This window comes from Nicotiana attenuata, unplaced genomic scaffold (genome assembly GCF_001879085.1).
Source record: "Nicotiana attenuata strain UT unplaced genomic scaffold, NIATTr2, whole genome shotgun sequence".
NCBI lineage: Eukaryota > Viridiplantae > Streptophyta > Magnoliopsida > Solanales > Solanaceae > Nicotiana > Nicotiana attenuata.
In genome coordinates, this window is record NW_017672034.1 from 183,466 (window position 1) to 204,774 (window position 21,309).

The 21,309-nt window shown below is 39.0% G+C and overlaps 1 protein-coding gene across 1 annotated transcript; it reads right to left on the bottom strand.

Annotated features, from left to right (window-relative positions):
• Positions 1 to 19,991: 19,991 nt before the first annotated feature.
• On the bottom strand, positions 19,992 to 20,961 carry LOC109211451 (RNA-binding protein FUS-like). Its single transcript, XM_019374982.1, has one exon. The coding sequence runs from the start codon at positions 20,890 to 20,892 to the stop codon at positions 20,170 to 20,172; it is 723 nt and encodes a 240-aa protein (XP_019230527.1). The 5' UTR covers positions 20,893 to 20,961; the 3' UTR covers positions 19,992 to 20,169.
• Between the last annotated feature and the right edge of the window lie 348 nt (positions 20,962 to 21,309).

The following is a 21,309-nucleotide window of genomic DNA, read 5'->3' on the forward strand; positions in this document are numbered from 1 at the left end:
GGATTAGAGGCTCGTCATTCTAGTAGTTCCAGTTGTACCTCATTTAGAGGTATGGATCTGTTTGGCAGAGGGCATCATGGTAGGCCAGCTTATTCCACATAACATGTATCCCGTAGTGTAGAGGCTCAACCATCTTCTTTTTGTGCTCTTCGAGTAAGTTCGTATTGTGCTCCGTTAGTACATGGTTCTTTCGGTGAGCATTGGGGTCACAGGGAAAAATTCAGGTTCACCAGCCTCCGTCAGCTAGGTGTTGTTGTGAGTGAAGAGCTTGGCCATGTGAGGAAGTATTGCCCTAAGCTTGATAAAGGCATAACTCCACAAATTTCTCGGTTAGTTATTCCCGCACAAGTTGCGTCACCCTCTACCCAGTCAACTAGAGGGGGAGATGCAGCAAGATGTCGCCTTAATAGAGGGGTTAGTTTGGTAGAGGTCTGGCCTATAGCGGTCAGGCCCATTACTATGCTTTTTCGGTAAAGCCGGGGAAGCAGCCTTAGATGTTGTGATAACAGGTATGGTTTTAGTTTGTCGTAGAGAAGCTTATGTGTCGTTCAATCCGGGGTCTACTTATTCATATGTTTCATTGTATTTTTCTCCTTATTATACCCAATGGTTCTCTTGATATTCCTGTTCACGTATCTACATATTTTGCTAATTCTATTATGGTGTATCATGCATATCGATCTTGTGTGGTTACCATTGGGGGTTATGAGACTAGGGTTGATCTTCTATTGCTGGATATGGTATATTTTGTTGTGATTTTGGCTATGAATTAACTATCTTTCTATCATGTTATTCTTGATTGTATTGTAGGATAATGACATTGGCTATTTCGGGATTTCTAAGGATGGAATGGAGGGGTTCTCTTGGCAGCGGATGGTTGCGAAGGGGTATCTAGCGTATCTGGCTTTTGTTAGGGATACTAGTGCTAAGACTTCTACTATTGATTTAGTTCTAGTAGTGACAAAGTTTCCAGATATGTTTCATGTAGACATACCAGGCATGCCAGCCGATAAAGGTATTGATTTTGGTATTGATTTGGTGTCATGCACTCAACCCGTATCTATTCCCCCATACCATATGGCTCCAGCATAGTTGAAGAGTTGAAGGAGCAACTGTTGGAGTTGTTTGATAAGGGATTCATTAGACCGAGTGTTTCTCCTTGGGATGCGATGGTGCCGTTTGTGAAGAAGGATGGTTCTATGAGGATGTGCATTGATTATAGGCAGTTGCACAAGGTCATTATCAGAAACAAGTATTTATTGCCTCAGATTGATGATTTATTTTGATCAGCTTTAGGGTGCTGGGGTATTCTCAAATATTAATTTGAGGTCGGTTTATCACTAGTTGAAGATACGGGCTTTACACATCCCTAAGATGGCTTTCAAGACTCGCTAGGGACATTTTAAGTTCTTGGTGATGTCCTTTGTTTTGACTAATTATTTACCAGCTTTTATTATTTTTTATGAACAGTGTGTTTCAGCTATATTTGGATTCTTTGTACTTGTGTTCATTGACAACATCTTGGTATATTCCCACAATAGTGAGGAGCACGAGCAACATTTGAGGATTGTGCTTTAGATTTTGAGGGAAAGAAAGTTGTATGCTAACTTTTCCAAGTTCGTGTTTTGGTTGGATTCGATAGCATTCTTGGTTCACGTGGTGTCTTGTGCTGGTACCCAAAGAAAATTGAGGCGGTTCAGAGTTTTCCTAGACCTTCTACAACTGTGGAGATTAGGAGCTTCTTGGGTTTGCCGGGCTAATGACTCGAAAAGTGGTTCCTTTTAGATGGTCAGATGAGTGTGAAGAGAGCTTTCAGAAGCTCAAGATAGTTTTGACTACAACCCCATGTATGGCGTGTCATTCAAGGTTTACACTGATCATTAGAGCCTTCAGCATTTGTTCAAGTAGAAGGATTTGAATTTGAAGCACTGGAGGTGGTTGGAGTTGTTGAAGGATTATGATATCACTATCTTGTATCATCTGACTAAGAATAATATGGTAGCAGATGCCTTTAGTAGGAAGGTCAGAGATTATAGGGAGTTTGGCATTTATTCCAGCTTTGGGGAGGCCTTTGGCTATGGATGTTTAGGCCTTGGCTAATAGATTTGTGAGCTTGTATATTTTAGAGCCTAGTAGAGTTCTTACATGTGTTGTTGCACACTCGTTGTTGTTTGAGCGCATTAAAGATCGTTAGTATGATGATCCCTAATTACTTGCCCTTAAGGACATGCTGTTGCGAGGTGGTGTTAAGAAGGTGCACACTGGTGATGATGGTGCATTGCGACTTCAAGGTAGGATTTGTGTTGCTAATGTGGATTGTTTAAGAGAGTTACTTCTTGAGGAGGCTCATAGTTCGAGATATTCTATTCATCCACGAGCTACAAAAATATATCATGATTTAAAGCAGCATTATTTGTAGTGGAGGATGAATATGGACATATTTGGGCATGTTTTGCGATGTTTGAATCTCAGCAGGTCAAGTATGAGCATCAAATACCAAGTCGTTAGCTCCAGACAATGGGTATACCAGAGTGGAAATGGGAGTGCATTACTATGGAATATATAGTGGGATTACCATGAAACTTAGGGAGGTTTGATTCTATTCGGGTCATTGTTGATAGGTTGACCAAGATTGCACATTTCATTCTAGTAAAGATTCCTTACACTTCAGAGAAGTTCGCTTACATTTACATCGGAGAGATTGTCCATCTGATGGCGTGCTTGTTTCTCTCGTTTTGGATCATGGTATTCCGTTCACATCGCACTTTTGGAGAACTATTCAGCGAGAATTGGGCAAGCAGGTGGAGCTTAGCACTGTATTTACCCTCAAGCAGATGGGCTGTCCGAGCAGACTATTCAGGTCCTTGAGGATCGTTCAGAGCCTGTGTTAATGATTTTGGAGGCAATTGGAATTATATCCTACCATTGGCGAAGATTGATTACAACAAAAACTACTAGTCGAACGTGGCGTCGTTTGAGGCTTTATATGGTAGATGGTGTCGTTCTCCGATTGGTTGGTTTGATCCTGGTGATGCTAAGTTGTTGGGCATAAATTTGGTTCGTAATTATTTGGAGAAGGTAAATTACTTCGTACAGAATAGTCCAAGCATAAGAGTTATGCTGATTGGAAGGTTCGTGATATGGCTTTCATGAAAGGTGAAACGGTTCTTCTTAGAGTTTCACCTATGAAGGGCGTGATGGAATTTGCGAAGAAAAGCAAGTTGAGCCCTAGATTTGTTGGCTCATTTGAGGTTATGAGAGAGTAGTGACGTGGCGTACAACCTTGCTTTGCCTCCTAGCTTGTCGTGAGTTCATCGGGTACTTCATGTTTCCATACTTCGAAAGTATTATGAAGACAAGTCACATGTGTTACATTTCAGCTCAGTGCAGTTGGATGAGAACTTGACTTATGAAGAAAAGAAAATGGCCATTTTGGATAGGCAGGTTCGGAAGTTAAGGTTGAAACAGTTTGCATCAGTAGAGCTCTAGTGTAGGGGTCAACCGGTCGAGGAAGCGACTTGGGAGACCAAGTACGTCATGCAGAATAGATATCCTCATCTTTTTGGCATTCTAGGTATGATTTTAAATTCATTGAGGATGAATGTCTGTTTAAGAGGGGGGAACTTAACTATCTATCCGGTCCTTTTGAGTATCAAAGCCTCGTTCTCCTATTTGATGCTCACCGTAGTTTCTTTTGATGTATTGGGGGATGATTGGTTTAGTTTCTGGAAGGTTTGGGTGTGAATTGGAATACTTAGTTCCAATTTGGAAGCTTAAATTGTAGGAGTTGACCAAGGGTTGACTTTTGAGTAAATGACCTCGAAATCAGGATTTAAGTGTTCCTATAGGGTTGTATGGTGATTTTCAACTTTGGCATAGGTTTGTTGGTTTTGGATGATCCTAGAAGATATTGACTCTATTTGTCGAATGTTGGTAATTTGAAGAAGTGGAGAGTTCTTAAGTTCTAACTTGTAGTTGACTTTTGGGCTAATTAGCTTTGATTGTAGTTTTGAGACCTTGGATAGGTCCTAATGGTTGAAATGAAATTTTGTTTAAAGTTTTGTTGTAATCCAGAATGTTTATTTATGATTCGGACACATTCGGCGAAGTTGGAAAGTTTGAAAGTTAAGAAATGAATTTGGTCTTCCATTCTTGGTTTTGTTGTTGTTTTTATATTTCAAGCCCTGGGACACATGTTTATGAAGTATATGGAGTTTTCGGAATGATTGGATGGGGTTTCAGGGGCTCGGTGTGATTCTGAGTGGTTTCAGACCATTTTCCTTGGTTTTGTAGTAGCTGATCTGCTGCTGAGTAGCAGTGCTTTACAATTGCGGAGCATAGGATCACGATTGCAGAGAATGAAGTGGCTGGTGAAGTTGTACTTCATGATTGCGGAAGGACCTACACGATCATGGAGAAAGATGTCCGGTGGGGCTAGTTGTTCTTCGCATTTGTGGACGAGGTGATGTGATCGCATAGTGTTGAGGAGTTGGATATCGCGTTCACGAGGGAGCTTCTGCGTCCGCGTCCGCGTCCGCGAAGGGAGCAGGAGTAGGGAGCCGTCTTTGGCATTTGTGGTCGTGAGGCTGAGGGTTGCGATCGCGTAGAGCAACGGGCAGCTCTAGTTTGCCATGGAGAGGGCCCTTTCCGAGATCGCATAGTGTATCACTAGGCAGTATTTTTGCCCATTCTCTCATATTTTGAACCATAGACTTTGAGTTGGGAGAATTTGCAAGAAGAGTTTTACCCAAGGCAATAGGGTAAGTGATTTCTACTTAAGAGAATAATATTCGGGGTTTTGAACAGGAAATTGGAACCCGATTTGGAATCTAATCATATACTTTTTATCGTGGGGTTATGAGTAATCTATATCTATGATCAATTTCAGTATTCGGGCCCGGTGCTCGAGATTGACTTTTTGTTGACCTTTTGATTTGGATTAAAGATTGAATCTTTATATATGGAATCAATTCCTAAAGCTTGTAATGGCTCATCTAAGTAATATTTGACTAGATTCGAGTTATTTGGAGTTGGGTTTGAAAGGGAAGACGATTGTTGATGCTAGTTGGGAAGAGGTAAGTCTCTTGTCTATCCCTATAAGAGAAAATTCTCCTCATAGGTGATCTATTTGCTACATGTTGCCTATTGGGAGCCAAGTATATGCGAGGTGACGAGCATACATGCATAGCTAGTTTTTTTACCATATCCAGGTAAAGTTAGGCTTATTATATGCCTTATTTGGACAATGTGATTTATTATCCATGTTTCATTGATTCCATGACTACGTGATGACTCATACCTACGATATAGAAGACTGATTAAGGTTATGACTTGTTGAATTGGGCATAAAGGATTATTTTGCCATATCGAGCTTTCTTATTAAGCCGTAATTATACACTATTTGATTCATGGTTTGGTAGTTACACAGCTTTGTTTTCTCATGATATTATGATTAGGCTATTGAATCATGAAATAGCTCATTGAAGTGTTATGATAAATTGAATTACATGATTAGCCATAGTCATCTTTTATCCATCTTTTATTCAGATTGTTATTATTATATCCAGGTGCTTCTTAATTATATTATTTCATAAACATATGCATGATTTGGGCACTAAGGACATTATGAGTGTATATAAATTATTGATCATTGATTTAGGAATGACCAACGCTTGAATATGGATTCGTCCCTCAGGGATCAGGTGATTATCCATGTCCTATAAGCGTAGGAACTCAGATTTGGTACTTGGTTTATACATGTGGCCAGTGTCACTGATTCGTGCTATGAGGTGCTATGAGGTATTAATGAGGGATCTTGAGCATATGTGTGTGTGTGTGTGTCTTGACTCATGTAGTAGCTTTTATATAAATGTTGGTTAATATACATCATGTCTTTATGCGTGAATTGAGGTATCTCACATCTGCTTCGATCTTTTTTGTCTGCAAAGCAAGCCAAAATTCCATATGTACCGTGTCTCTAGATTTTATACCTATTTGATTGTCACGCTCCGACTTTGGGGAGCATGACCGACGCTCAACCGAGATACCCCAGTCAAGCAAGCCTACATGATGCCATTTGCCTGACCTTACCCATATATGATGTGAAGATGAATATCATGAATTAGATAATAAGAGAATGACATGTACAACACCAATTTTGCTACCATTAGTTACTTCATTACAAATTCCCAAAATACATTACAGATTCATGGTTTTAGAGGTGGAAACATGTGTTACAAGTACAACATTTCATGTTTGACTTACCCAAAATAAAATACAACCAACACTATGTCTACAGAACCTCTAATTGATGTAAAAGAGTAATATGATGATGCCAGCAACAAGGCCCCGGCCATACCTCTAAATGTTATACATAAGAAACAAAAGACAAGAGATCTCGACAAGAAGTGGGGCTCACCAAGTCTGCTGAGAAGAGGGTGTACCCCTATCACTGATCGATGCCGCCCATTGCGGAACCACCTGCATCCATTAAAGATGCATCGCCCCCGGCAAAAGGGACGTTAGTATATATGGAATAGTAGTAGTATGTAAGACTACACACCCTTTCAAAGAATCGAGTAACAATATAAAGGGAAAGAAACATGGAATCAATGAGAGCCTCAAACAATATTAAAGCGTCAAGTTAGGAGAAAGATAAAATTTCAAGTAAATATTAATATTTTTAAGTTGGGAGATCTTTAGTACCAATACAGCATCATGCTTTTGACATAGAGTCCAATCTCTGCCCGATCGTCTAAGCCGTCTCACCCAATACATCCAATCACAACACCACCATGTGCACGGCATGACGTCCGATATCGGCTCGATCAGCTAAGTCGTCTCACCATAATGTCGTGTGGGTCGATATCACCTTCTGCTAGCAATCATCTCATCCCAATTAAGAGGAATAATCTCAACATATTAATCTCATCTCATTTAAGGGGAATAATCTCAACACATCAACACGGGTGTTTACCCCTCAATCACTCATACACCGGCACGTGTAGTTTCGAGGTTAGGTTGTTTCAACCTACCCTTCCTTGGTGACTAACGATACTCCCCAAATATTTATTATATAAAAGATTTAAAACTTATTTCATAATCTTTCACATCCTTTCATTTTATTGGCACTATTAGCCACAAGTGTAATTTTCATTCTTGGCACGATGGCTGCATTTTATATCTCATCCTCATTTCTTTCACTTTCAAGCATCACATAGGTTATCAATAATAAGAGCATTTGAAATCAAGACTTTAAGTATGTATATGAGCAATAGGAATCTTAATCACATGAGTTTTTCTTCCAGAATTAGGCATAATAAACTTGTAATTGAAAAATGATTTTAAATCATAACATTTTGATACATTGGTTATACTTGAATACATTCCCGAAGGAGAACATAATATAATAGGGGCAATTGGAATACATTTTGAGTATATACCGTTCGACACAAAGCTTATTTGGAATAATCGAATTTAATAGGATTGACTCGGAACATGAGAAATAAGAACTTGGGCCAATCACACTTGAAACTTACGGGAACATCATGGAATTCGACTCTACAAGAGAAGTTTAGCCAACATACCTCACTGGTGTTGTCCTTAGATTACTACAACGATCAACAACTTCTTGCAACTTCGATCAACTAGAGATATGAAAAAATTGAACCATAATTAGGAAGAGATTGATGGGTTCAACTCACCTATGCATTGCATCAATCACTAGGTGTGCAAATTTGACTACAAGTTTTTTCTTGTAACATTTCTTTCACCCCACAACCCATAGCAACCAACAATTCATCCCAGGTAATTCAACGACCTCCAATTCCCCTCTATCGAAAAATGCATGCCATATCTTCTACTACCGGGACCACTTAAACCTGAAACAAACTTGCATGGATGATGTAGGACTGGAATTTATCTGAATAGGTGATGGCCTAGTGAGTGATTTCCTTGAATCTTCAAGATTGGGGCAAGGATTGATGAGCAAAGCACTTGGGGATTCCTCCTCTCTCTCTAAATCACTCCACTCTCTCTAAAACAACCGTTTAAACCAGACAAAATAAACCTAAAAATCATTTTATAAAAATGGGATCGGGTAAAATTTCATCAAACTTAACCTGCGAACCGGACCGGACCGCAAAAATGGTCTAAAAAACAGGGCTAATGCGCAGCAAAATCTCCGTCCGAAATTTTCTCATGATGAATATGTGATGGAAGTGCGACCCGCGAAATGATGATGCGGTCGCATAATGGACTGCAAAAAGACCTCCAAAAATAAATTTTGTTTCTATTGAACTTTGCGCAGATCTGTGGTCCGCGGAGTGGTTCTGCGGTCGCATAGTGAATAGCAAAAATGCCATGTTCTGCAAAAATTATTTTTCTAACTCCCTAACGTATTTCACAACCCAAAAAGTCAGTACCACATTGAGCTTGCTCGCCGCGTATATTATATACAACCTTCGAACACGTTAGCCTACCTCGGCACCACGAAACCTCCAGTTCTAGGTAGAATTTTACAGGACCTTACATCCTCCCTCACTTAGGATCATTCATCCTCGAATGAGGAGTAGAGTCCACCTAAAACATCCAATATAACTCATCTCTTCTTTCACACATCTCAAGCCCCCAATTTGTTTTTGGCTAACTCCCAAAATTTCCAGAAATTTCAGCAAAGTTTCCCTTGTAATTGGACCTATCCACCTGCCAGAGAATTCCAGAAACCAGTCCTAACAACCCTCAAACACGTTATCCTACCTCAGCACCACGAAACCCCAAGTTCTAGGTAGAATTTTATGGGTCTTTACATTGATTATACCATGCCTTATTTCGCATTTTATTTATGCTTCCGCCTAATTATTGGGTTGTTAGTAAGTGTCGATATCGATCTCTGCTACTACTTCTTCGAGGCTAGACTTGATACTTACTGAGTATCATTGTTTTGTACTAATACTATACTTCTGCATATTTTTGTGCAGGTTCTAAGGCGGGTACTAGCGGTACCATCGAGCTGAGTATATTTAGAGACTTCATGGTGAGCTGCTTCACTTGATCCGATTTCCAGCTCATGGAGTACCCCTTCCCTACTTATCTGTCTTTGTGTATTTATTTCCATTTCGGACAGATATTGTTAATTAGTTGAGACTATTTACTCTTCCTAGATGCTCGTGATAATGTGACACCGGCTTTTGGGCATTTGTGAGACAGTTGAGGTCATGTTTAGACCCCGTCTTAGACTTATATATTTATGATATAGATTTGAGACTTATTTCACGTTATTATTTATATTATGACTTTGTTAATAACTTAATAATTTGCTTTGTAATTGTTGTTGATTGTTGTCTTGCCTAGAAAGCAAGTTAGGAGCCATCACGACCTTTGGTAGGATTTAGGATCGTGATAGCAAGAAGCTCCCTAGCTAAAAAGTGCATAGAATTTAGGATCATTCTAACAATTAATCCCAAGATGAATCCATCGTATTATTTATACTGCTATTTTTGACAGAAATTCAAATTATAATAGTATGCTGATCAACATATATCAAACTATACGCGATGTAAATTGTCCTTCACTATAACAACTCACCAACTCCTTTTTGTATTTTTTCTCTATTGCATATTTTTATACCTTAGATAGGCCCATATAGAGTTTTTAGACTTATCGAAATGGTTTGGAGGGTTCCCGAGGTGCTCGGCTGAGTTTTGACAGATTCATAGTTTTTTAAGAAGTTGGAGAACTATTGGGCGCGGCTGCACCTACCCCAAATGCATTTAGAGGTGTGTCGTGCCTATGGTTGCGCCTTACCCAGTTGGAGTACTTGGTGTACTTCACCTATCCCCTCTCGAAGCCAAAATTTGGACTTTGTATAAATAGACCTAATGCGTGATTTTGACTCTATTCTTCAACATTTTCTAAGCTTGGAAGCTCGGGTTTGAGGGGTTCTAAAATAAATAATCTACAAAAATAGAGTAAGTGATTCTAACTCGTATTTACCTATATATCATAAATTTGATTTTGGATTTACCTTAAAAATATAGATTGAAGGCTATTTTGGTGAAAATTTGAAGAAAATCTAGCCTACATGTTGATTTGAATGTCTTAACGGGCTTGAATTAGAAATTAAGTATACATTTTGACTCTTGAGGTAAGGGTCATCAAGTTTTAACTTTATTTTTGTGATTTGACTATGTGGGCCATGGTTGTCTTTTTGGGTTAACTTTTATTGAGACATAGTATAAACTTATGTAATCAAGACCAATGGCCTTGTTTGACATTGTTGAGTACTTTTTTGCATAGATTGAGTTTGTTGGGAGGATTTGGAGCGAGTCAAGGATATTTTTGAGGATTGAAGCTTACCTAGAATTATATAAGTTATGTCTTTGACCTCAATGAGGGAATTTTTCCAAATTGACTTTTTCGACATATACCATATATATTGGGGATATCGTATATATGAGGTAATGAATATTTGGGATGTTTCCGAGTGATATATGCTTATAAGGGGTGTATTGATATTGTTATCCATCTAAATTTTCTATTCTTTGTGCAATGGATATTTGTGCATTCGCACATGCTAGTATCATGTTGCAAGTATCTCTCAAATGTTAGTGCAAAATGATACGATATATGTATGTTGGATTACATGATTTACTTGATAGTCATGCACTACTCATATGCACTATAACTTGCTTATATGATTTCACACTTAATTATGATTATGGAACATGAGTTATTCGTGCGATTATGAGATTCTTGCGAATCGGCCTTGCGAATCGGCCTTGCGATTTTATTTGGATAAGTCCCTCATGAGTCATTTTATAACCCTATCACAACGGGCAGTGTGCATGCAGTTTGTTAGGATGGAGAGTGCCGGTTGATGTAAAGTTTGAGTTGTTATTATGCATTAGTGAATATAAGGATCTTGTTGTTACTCCATATATATATATATATATATATATATATATATATATATATATATTGCACGTGTTTAAAAAGTGTTTTTTTTTTATATATCTCCTTGCTACTACTTTGTTTGGGATAGTCGATGATACTTACTGAGTGCATGTTAGTGTACTCATACTATGCTTCTACATTTTATATGCAGATACTAACTTAGGCATCGATGGAGTCTAGGAAGGAGCTTAGGAGCTTATTTGGAAACTTTATTATGGTGAGTTGCTTGAACAAGTCCGCAGAATGGAGTCATCTTCTACCTTTCTTCTACTATTCTCTATTTCATACAGTACTATGTATTTGAGATAGTTGTCTTGCTATTCCTTTGTAGATACTCATGACTTGTTTTACAACTTCCTGGTGGACTGTTTTGATAGATATGCATTTTAATATATTTGATATTACTTTATTTATCTTTATTATTGATTGTTAGACTTTATCATGATTTTATTTATCTATTTTTGAGTATTCTTGTATTTTTTGATTTGCCTAACGGAATGGGTTATAAGCCATTACTGCTTAAGCAATCTGGGTCATGACAAGTGGTACCAGAGCCTAGGTTTCATGGGTCATACAAGTTATAAGCAATGTCTTGTAGGGTCTTGTTGATCGGTACGAAGATGTATGTACTTATCTTAAAGAGGCTACACGACATCCAAGAAACTTCCCTTTCTTTCTCTTTTATTCCTGTGACTTTGTCTCAGCTTAAAGCCTAAATCTCTTTGTTTTATTGTCACATAGATTGTGGGGACCATGCTTCTGCATCTAGCTAGAACGAGCTAATGCCCGAGGTCCGAGCCTCTATGAGAGGTAGAAGTGTGGTAGAGGATCGGCTGGGCTTAGGACAAGACTCACACAATGCCACCAACTAGGGGTAGATCACCATTTGCCGCTCGATGACGTGTCTAGGCTACCACTGACCAAGCTATAGCTTGTGATATACAGTAGGTTCTACTTCCAATGGTTCAGTAGGATCTAGCTAGGTGCCTGGGGGCTTTATTGCTATGCTCGTTCTCTAGGAGACCATGATCTTTATACTAGTCTCCTCCAAGTACATAGCATAGACAGGGATGATACCTATGCTCTAGCTACATATTACGTGGGAGGGGAAGCCCATACCCTAGATACTCACAACTCGATGCATTAAGATGCACCTGGATACTAGACTCCAAAAGTTCATCTTCTAGTGGTGTAACCACCCGGCCGATCATTATGTGTATTGTGGCCCTATTCCCCTATTTATCGCCTGTTCTATGTTCATTTGTGGGTATGTGACTTATTGGGATGGTTGGATTGGTTCCGAAGAAGTTTCGGAGTGAATTGGGACACCTAGTCCCAAGGTTGGAAGCTTAAGTTGAAAGAGTTGACCGAAGTTTGACTTTTATGTAAACGACTCCGGAATGGAGTTTTGATGGTTCCGATAGCTCCGTATGTGTAAGGTCCCGTAAAAATTTCACCTAGAACCCGCATTTTTGTGATGCCAAGGTAGCTTTTGTGTTGAGATTACGGATTGTTTGGGTTGAACAGTGCGTTGGGGAGTTGAAAAAACTTTTTAGCGGAGCAGGGCGGTCCACTAATCGACCGCAGAATCACTCTGCAGGCCATAGATCGGCCGCAAAATACAACAGAAAAATGGCCAATTTTGGAGGGTCATTTTGCGATCCAATATGCGATCGCATAGTGCTTTCACGGGTCGCACAATCCATCGCATATCTAGCATGAAGATTTCTAGAGGGCATTTATGCGGCGCATTATGCATTCGCAGACTCGACCTGAACAACCCAGTTCTTGACATCACTTCTGCGGCCCATTTTGTGGACTGCATATTTGTTATGCAGTCCACCCTCCGATCGCAGAGCTGTGTTCGGAGGGTCCATTTTCTAGTATTATAACCCGACCCTACTTCAATATATAGATGTTAAGGACCATTTGTTAAGTAAAAATCTGATATTTTGAGAGTGAGGAAGTGCTCTAGAGTGAGAGGGGGTTCCTAAACTAATTATTCATCAATTCTTGCTCAAGGCTGGAAGGATTAACAAGGAAAACTCAATAGGTCTTCATCCTAGAGGTAAGATTCTACTCCCTAGCCCTCAATTTCGGGATTTAACTGAAAATAGGTAATGAGAAAAGCAATTCTTAGGTGTGGGAGTTATCCATTATGCATGCATGTACTATAAAGGTTTGTGGGAAGATTACTGAGCTCAATTGGGTAGACCTTGGGTAACTGGATGAAGGAATCCACCATAAGAGGACCTTGAAACCTTAATGCACACCTAGTGCTTGATAAAATGCTTGAATGAGCTGGAACCATGAACTTCTTCCTAATTTGTGTTCAATTTTGTTATACTTCCAAATAGATCGAAGTCGCTAAGATTTCCGGAACATTGTAGTAATTTAAGGATGCTCAAGGTGAGGTATGTTGGCTAAACTTCTCTTAGAATTGGATCCCTCGTTCTTCTTGTAAGCCCCGAGTTGATCATTATAAATTTGACTATTTCGAATGCTTTTATCTTATTGTGTTATCCTTCGGGAATGTGATCTATGTATAGACTGTGTGTTAATATGTTAATGACTTCAGGACGTGATACTAATGAAAGCTAGTATGTCGAATTGTGTAAGAAATCTTATTGTGCTTAAGACTCTTATTTGCTCATATGTGTACTTAAAGTCATGAATATAAATTCTTTGGTGTTGATAATCCTTGATGGTGTTTGAAATCAAAGGAAGTGAGCATGAGATATGAAACACGGCCAACGTGCCAAGAATGATATTACAATAGAGGCCACTACTTCCAACGAAACGAAGGGAAGTGTAAAAGACATTGAAATGGGCTGTAAAATTCGTTAATAAAAATGCCTTGGGAGTATTGTTTAGTCACCGAGGAAGGGTAGGCTGAAACAATGTAACTCCGAAACTACATGTGCCGGTGTAGCCCGTGTGAGGTGGTGAGAATTTTCCCTGAATATGGGATGAGATTGATGTGGTGAGATAATTCCCCTTAAATGGGATGAGATGATTGCTAGCGGAATTTGACGGCTTAGCCGATCCGGCTGAGATCGGATGCTATGCCGCACACATGGTGGCATTGTGAGTGGACGTCTCGAGTGAGACGGCTTAGCCGATCGGGCTGAGATCGGACTCCGTGCTAAAAGTACGATGGTGTATCGATACTAAAGATCTCCCAACTTAAAATATTGAAACTTGCTTGAAATTTATTCTTTCTCCTAACTTGGTACTTTAATATTGATGAGGCCCACATTGATTCCATGTTTCTTTATCATTGTAAGATTACTCGTTCTATTGAGGGGTTGATTAGTTTTCCTACTAGTACTATCCCATATGTACTATCATCCCTTTTATCGAGGGTGCTGCATCTTTAATGGATACAGGTGGTTCCACAGCGGGCGACATTGAGCAGTGATAGCAGTACACCCTCTCCTCAGCTGACTTGGTGAGCCCCATTTCATTTCGGGGTCCTGTATCTTTTTTCCTTTGTACATAGCATTTTGAGGTATAGACGGGGCCTTGTTGCCAGCACTGTCATAACACAAAGTAGAAAAAGTTGGTGTTCAGGTTCGCGCCAGGCGCAAAGCGCGAACCCAAGGGCGGATTTCGTCCTAATTTGGCTAGGACTTGGAAGTTTTGACCATACACGCCCCCAATATGTGTAACCGGGGGTTCTAAACCTATTTTTTAGGGGGGAGACATTATTGAAGAGGCAAAAGGCTATGGTAATACTTGGAAGCAAGGGATCATAAGAGTTTTTTTCTCTGTTCTTCCTTAATCTATAGTTTAATACTTTCAATTATTATCATGATTGTTAGTGTGGTTATGAGTAGCTAAACTCTTTTATCTAGGGTTTGATAGAACCTTTTGGAGGATGATTTTCTGTTACGCTTAATGTAATTTTGCCGTTGAATTTTTTTTACTTGTTCAACTCCGTGATTATCTTAGTTAATTGAAGGGCCCGCAATTGATTGTGCCTATTTAGTGTGTATTGCTTGGAAAATGGTACATGTTTAGGTAGTTGTTGAACAACATCACTCCTAATGTATGTGAGGAATCAATACAGAGGGTTTAAAGGTGGGATTAGGAATAACGAAATCTTAGTGCGATCTTGGTGAGCGATGAACTAGTGCCAGTTAGCATAATTCAGAAGAATACATCTAGTAAATTGTGGTAGGTTCTTGAATGAGAATTACGACACCCGAAGTACTCAGGATCGGTGGAGTATACTTAGGCGAAATTATAGGAAATGTAGCGAGGAATATTCCGACAATTGGGCAAATCTTAACTCTAGACCTCTACTTAATCTTATCTCCAACCCTTAGTGTCTTTATTTGTTAATTTACTATATTAATTTGTTAGAAAATAGAATCTTAATATTCATAACTTAGGAATTATTCGAGCTTGTCTTCCCAGTATTAGTAAACAGTTGTAGCTAAACCTTAGTTTTCTGTGGGATTCGACTCAAGACTCTTAGACTAGATTATATGTGCACCGACTGCGTCCTTTTTATAAGGCAATAGTTAGGTGTGACCAAATTTTAGCGCTGTTGTCGGGGAACTAACGATGTAGTTATAGCTTTAAATATTGCTTTGTGTCGAGTATGCTTATTTTTTATTTTATTTTTATTTTGTTTTTATTTTTAATTTGAGATACATGGCATCTTGGAATTATGAGAGTTTTGATGTTGGTAATTCTACTTTTGATCCTCCTTATGCATATTATGGAGGAAGCCACCAAGTGCAAAATTGTCAAAATATTCCTGAGTTCGAGTTATGTGCCCCAACTCAATATTATATGTGGAATGTGTGTGATATTTGTGGTGGTCAAGATGATCATTTTCATGATTATGCTTATATTTCTTATTTTTCCCCAATCCCTTCCTATGACGGTTCTACTTTTTTCTTGTGAAGTTAATAGAATCAAAGAACCCAGGGATGATGACATGAACGAGATCAAAGATATGCTAAGGTGCCTTGTGAAACAAAATAATGAGAAACGACTGCATATACAAACGCAAGATGCTACTATTTGCAACCTAGAGGCACAAATGAGTCAATTGGTTGAAGAATTTAATGCTCAACAAGCCAATATTGGGTATAGTAGCCAAGAAGAGCATGAATCAAATACTGAAATTGAGTTGCTAATAGAGGATGTCAGAGTAGAACACCAACAATCTATCCAACTAGGATTTGAGGATACCGATGTTGAGGACGGAATACTAGAGTCAGCCAAGGACATTGAAGGTACAAATTTAGTTGACTCTAGTGTGATTGGTATTGAGGAGGTTGAAAATCTTGACGTTCCTGTATTTGAGCGTGTTGGACCTCATTCTAAACGCTTCTCTACATTATGTTCAGATGACGAAATGAGAATTGATCTGTATGATCATAAAAATGAGTCAAGGGAAGAGGTAGACGGGCCTTATATTTTGAAATTTTCAAGGCTGTTTAGGCAAGGTGACACTCCTCGGTCGAAAGCCAAAAGTGCATGTAAATTTATTAAATTTTTTGCTTGCAAGAATTTGTACCGTCCCAAGAGCATAATCATAAGCTTGAAGAAAAACTTGGTGTTCAATTCATAAGCTCGAGGTGGAGGCAAAAAGTGATTTGCGTCATGCCGCAACGTTAAATCAAATGCTTGTTGGGAGGCAATCCATCTTTACTGTTTTTATTTTGATTTTTATTCTTGTAGTTTTGTCTTTTTTATTTTTATAGGAACATGGGAATCAAGGCCATTGGAAGAAAGCAAAAGCAAGTGAGATGGTTAGAACTAAGTGTGGGATTCCCGCACAAAGAATCAAGTCTGGGAGAAGTCTGAGTATCCTATGAGCTGCTAATCTTCGTCCTTTAGCCTACCAGGGAGTTTCTTTCACTCTCTTTTCTAGTTATGCATGGTGTGCATTGGGGACAATGCACATTTTTATGTGTGGGTGAGGAGATTGTTTGGGTGATTTTCTATGATATTTTAGTTGTGTTAGTTTAACTTTAAAAATAAGGGACTTTTTCTGAAGATGGATCTCTTGGACAACTTTTTTTAGGGATTACGGTCCAATAAAATAATTCAAAAATATCTTATTTATTTAGGCGTGAGTAGATAATAACCCCTCTTGGTTTTTATTTTTGCATCGGTTCTTTTCCAAGGGATGTAACTTGAACCAGGTAGTTATTTTTTTTAAAATATATTCAAGGAAGCCAAGGGAACAAAACTTGAGTGTCCTCTATGCCTTTTGACCTGTTTGATGCTAGCATAGTTAGGCCTTGGCATGCAAATTACCTTCCTAACATGTTTTGATGAAAATTGATGACGTGAAAGATTGAATAGCATGTCTGTGACGCTTTCTCTCAGTTACTTGACTCATTGTTCATATAGTGCTTTATTGCTTATTACTTACTGACTTTGTGCTTACTTGCCTAAACTTGAGAATTGGAATGGAACCGTGCTGAGGGCTCATGCGCATTGGGTGATGTGAGGTTTTGATTAAATTATGTACTATCTTGTATTTGTCTAGAGCTTGCCATGTGTGTTAGTCGAAGCAAAGTAAGTGACCTTTGTGAGGCTAGGAGATGATGTAGGTGTTTCTTTGATTGTCCATTGAGCTATTATGCCACCGTAAATAAAATTATCCTTAGATAGCGCATTTGAGCCTATGAACCTTTTCTTTGGCACCCACATTTCAAGTTGATTTCCATTTGTTCTTAATTGAATCTTTTCATACATTTACCTCCGAAAGTACTTAAGTCGCTAAAACAGTAAGGTGAGAGTTGGGGTAGCTTTTGAGTGAAACGCTAGAAAGGCCAAAAGGTGCATGTATATTTTGAAAGACCATTAGCCGCGCAAACCAACTTATGGAGAGTGGGAAAGAAAAAAAAACAAAAAGAAAAAACAAAAAGAAAAAAAATATATAGAAAATACACCTCATATTCCTCTTAATCCCGGCTAGTGAATGCATAGTTGTGCTTAAAGAAGAAGGGCCAAGTTGTATATGATTTCGTGGAATTGCTTGAATTGGTCATTAAGAATGTGTATTTGAAAGTTAAGTATGGTGTATTAAAGTTCTTAGGAGGGTTAGTCATTATACCCAGAATATATCCTAACCGCTCCTTAGCCTACATTACAACCCGTAAGGACCTAATTGATCTTAGACTGTGCAAGCTTAGATTAGTGGAGATATACACTACGGGCAAGCTTATGGTACAACCACAGAATGCGCATGAATTTTCATGTGAGAGTGAGTGGTTCTTTATTCATATATGTGATGTCCTTAAATTATATTTGAATGTATGGATGAAATACCCTCTTAATCTTTGATGAGGCACCAGATTCCATGATGGATACATGACTTTAAAAAACATTTCTTGTTGGGTGAGTGCACGAGTTGAGAGTGCTTATTTGCCACGAGTCGGTCTTTGAGGTTGGATGGTTATGGGCAGGTTGTTTGAGTATTTTAAAATTGTCACTAATATTTAGGCATGTGAAAGTCGTGAAAGGTATGAATGCGTATGCAAGGGCTTAATTATTGGTATCAACCATGATTATAGGTGTAGTGCATTGAATTGCCAAATTTTCCTCTGTTGTATGATGTCTTGCATGCATTATTTGGTTAGCGAGGTTTTAGGTTGCTCGAGGACGAGCAAGTGCTTAAGTGTGGGGTGGTGATATTAGGCTAATAATCTATTTTTTGAATGTAATTTGCCTTGCATTATGCCTCGATCTTGTTAGCTCTGGTGTGAATATTTGTGATTCGAGCTTAATAATGGTATTTATATGTGTAGGAGTCAATTGGAAGTGATTTGAAAAGCTTGCATGCAAATTGAAGTAAAAACAGACGAATTTGGAGGAAGTATGACCTTGGTGCCCAGGTACGCGCCACGCACCAACCAAAACGCCAAGGGCAACAGAGCACAAAAGTGGAAAAAGTTTGGTGTCCAGGCTTGCGCCAGGCGCAAAGCGGGACGCCCAAGGGCGGATTTCGTCCTAATTCGGCAAGGACTTGGTAGTTTCGACCCTACACGCCCCCAACATATATAAAACGGGGTTCATAACCTCAAAAAGGGGAGACATTATTAGAGAGACAAAAGACTACAGGAACACTTTGAAGCAAGGGATCATAAGAGTTTTCTCTCCTTTCTTCCTTAATCTATAGTTTAATACTTTCAATTATTATCATGATTGTTAGTGTGGTTATGAGTAGCCAAACTCTTTTATCTCGAGTTTGATGGAACCTTTTGGAGGATGATTTTCTGTTGCGTTTAATATAATTTTGCCGTTGGATTTTCTTTACTTGTTCAACTACGTGATTATCTTAGTTGATTGAAGGGCCCTCAATTGATTGTGCCTACTTAGTGTGTATTGCTTGAAAAATGATACACATTTAGGTAGTTGTTGAACAACATCACTCCTAACGTATGTGAGGAATCAATACAGAGGGTTTAAAGGTGGGACTAGGAATAACAAAACCTTGGTGCGATCTTTGTGAGCGGTGAACTAGTGCCAGCCAACGTAGTTTAGAAGAATATGTCTAGTAAATTATGGTATTTGCTTGGAAGAGAATTACGGCACCCGAAGTACTCACGATCTGTAGAAGATACTTAGGTAAAATTATAGGAAACATAGCGGGGAGAATTCCGACAATTGGGAAAACATAACTCTAGACCTCTCCTTAATCTTATCTGCAACCCTTAGTGTCTTTAGTTGTTAATTTACTATTTTAAACTGTTATTTAATTAGAAAACAAAATCTTAATATTAATAATTTAGGAATTGTTCGAGATTGTCTTCCTTGTGTTAGTAAACAGTTGGAGCTAAACCTTAGTTCTCTGTGGGATTCGACTCCTGACTCTTAGACCGGATTATATTTGCAGCGATCGCTTGGTCCTTTTTATAAGGCATAGTTGGGCGTGATCAGTATTCTTGTGTTATTTGGTTCGCTTTCTTAGATAAATTGGGTCGTGACAGTCACATGGTTTATTTAGGCCCTGCTATGGAACTGTAACATGACAACAACTACGATTATAAATGACTTCACCAAGATCATTATAGCTACGTATAATTCAAATTATTCTTAGTTTAGTTATAAAAAAGCAAATACATAGATAACTAGATAGCAGCAGGGTTGTTTATATTTGTTATTTAGGTTACAGGCGTTTGTGATATAGCCAAAGCCTCAACCGAAGCACACAGTTTCACCTTGTATAAAAGAGATGGGAATTTAATCATCCAAACTCTTCAAATTCCACATATCAGTATTCTTGCTGTTCTGCTCATAGTAACCAGGGCCCCTATCGGAATCCTGTCCATAGTATTTGGGAGAAGCGTGTTCTGTTGGTCCCAATCCCCTAGGAATATGAGAGTAAGAAGATTGTTGCATTCCACTCCCATAGCCATTATTCATGTGGGAAGAATGTTGCATTCCACTCCCATAGCCACCATTCATGAGGGAACTAGAATGCTGCATTCCGCTTCCATAGCCACCATTCATATGGGAACTAGAATGCTGCATTCCACTCGCATAGCCACCATTCATGCGGGAGCTAGAGTGCTGCATTCCGCTCCCATAGCCACCATCGATGTGGGAACTAGAGTGCTGCATTCCACTTCCATAGCCACTATTATCGCTGGAAAAGTTTGAGGAATCATGGGACATGTGCCCATATTGGGCATGGCTATTGTGTTGACCATAGCCAGTTTGGTATTTGTCCTTGTTGTACCAGCTATCATCGTCGTGGCTATAGCCGCCTTGGCTCATCATCATGTGATGTTGGGTGCGCTGAGGAGTGGTTACGCTGGGATAACCATAAGGCTTTGTCATTTGCATGCTTGAGCCGTAGTTGCTGTTATATTTGTCCTCAGAGGAGTAGAAGTCGTTCGCATTATAGTAGCTTTGTTGCTGCTTGAAGCCAGGAGCAGGGTAGCTTTCAGTTTGGAGAACCATTTTGGATTGTCTAAAGAAGAGGAGTCGTACTAAAATATTGAGCTAATTTGCTTGTATAAATGCTCTGTATAGTTGGTCAGATTTATAGGGCTATGGCAAGAGGAATTTAGGATTCCAATCAGATAAGTGAGGATCTTATTCCTCTTATTGAGGTTCTGAAATGGCGCACATTTAGGGGTGGTCGTATCTAACACCAACTTGCATATGGAATCAGATTTGCACATCAACTTGCATTTGGAATCAGATTTGCTATTTGCATCACTAATAAACCTCCCCCAATAGGCATAATACGTTGAATTTGCGGTTCAGATTTTTCATCCTACTTTCATCTTTATGAGAGAATATATATGGATATATTGCTAGAGAAGACTTGCCCAATCATACTGTTAAGGAATCCCATAACTCTGATTAGTCGGC

Excerpts from the sequence above, each read along its gene's own strand:
- LOC109211451 (XM_019374982.1), bottom strand. The coding sequence starts at position 20,892 with ATGGTTCTCCAAACTGAAAGCTACCCTGCTCCTGGCTTCAAGCAGCAA.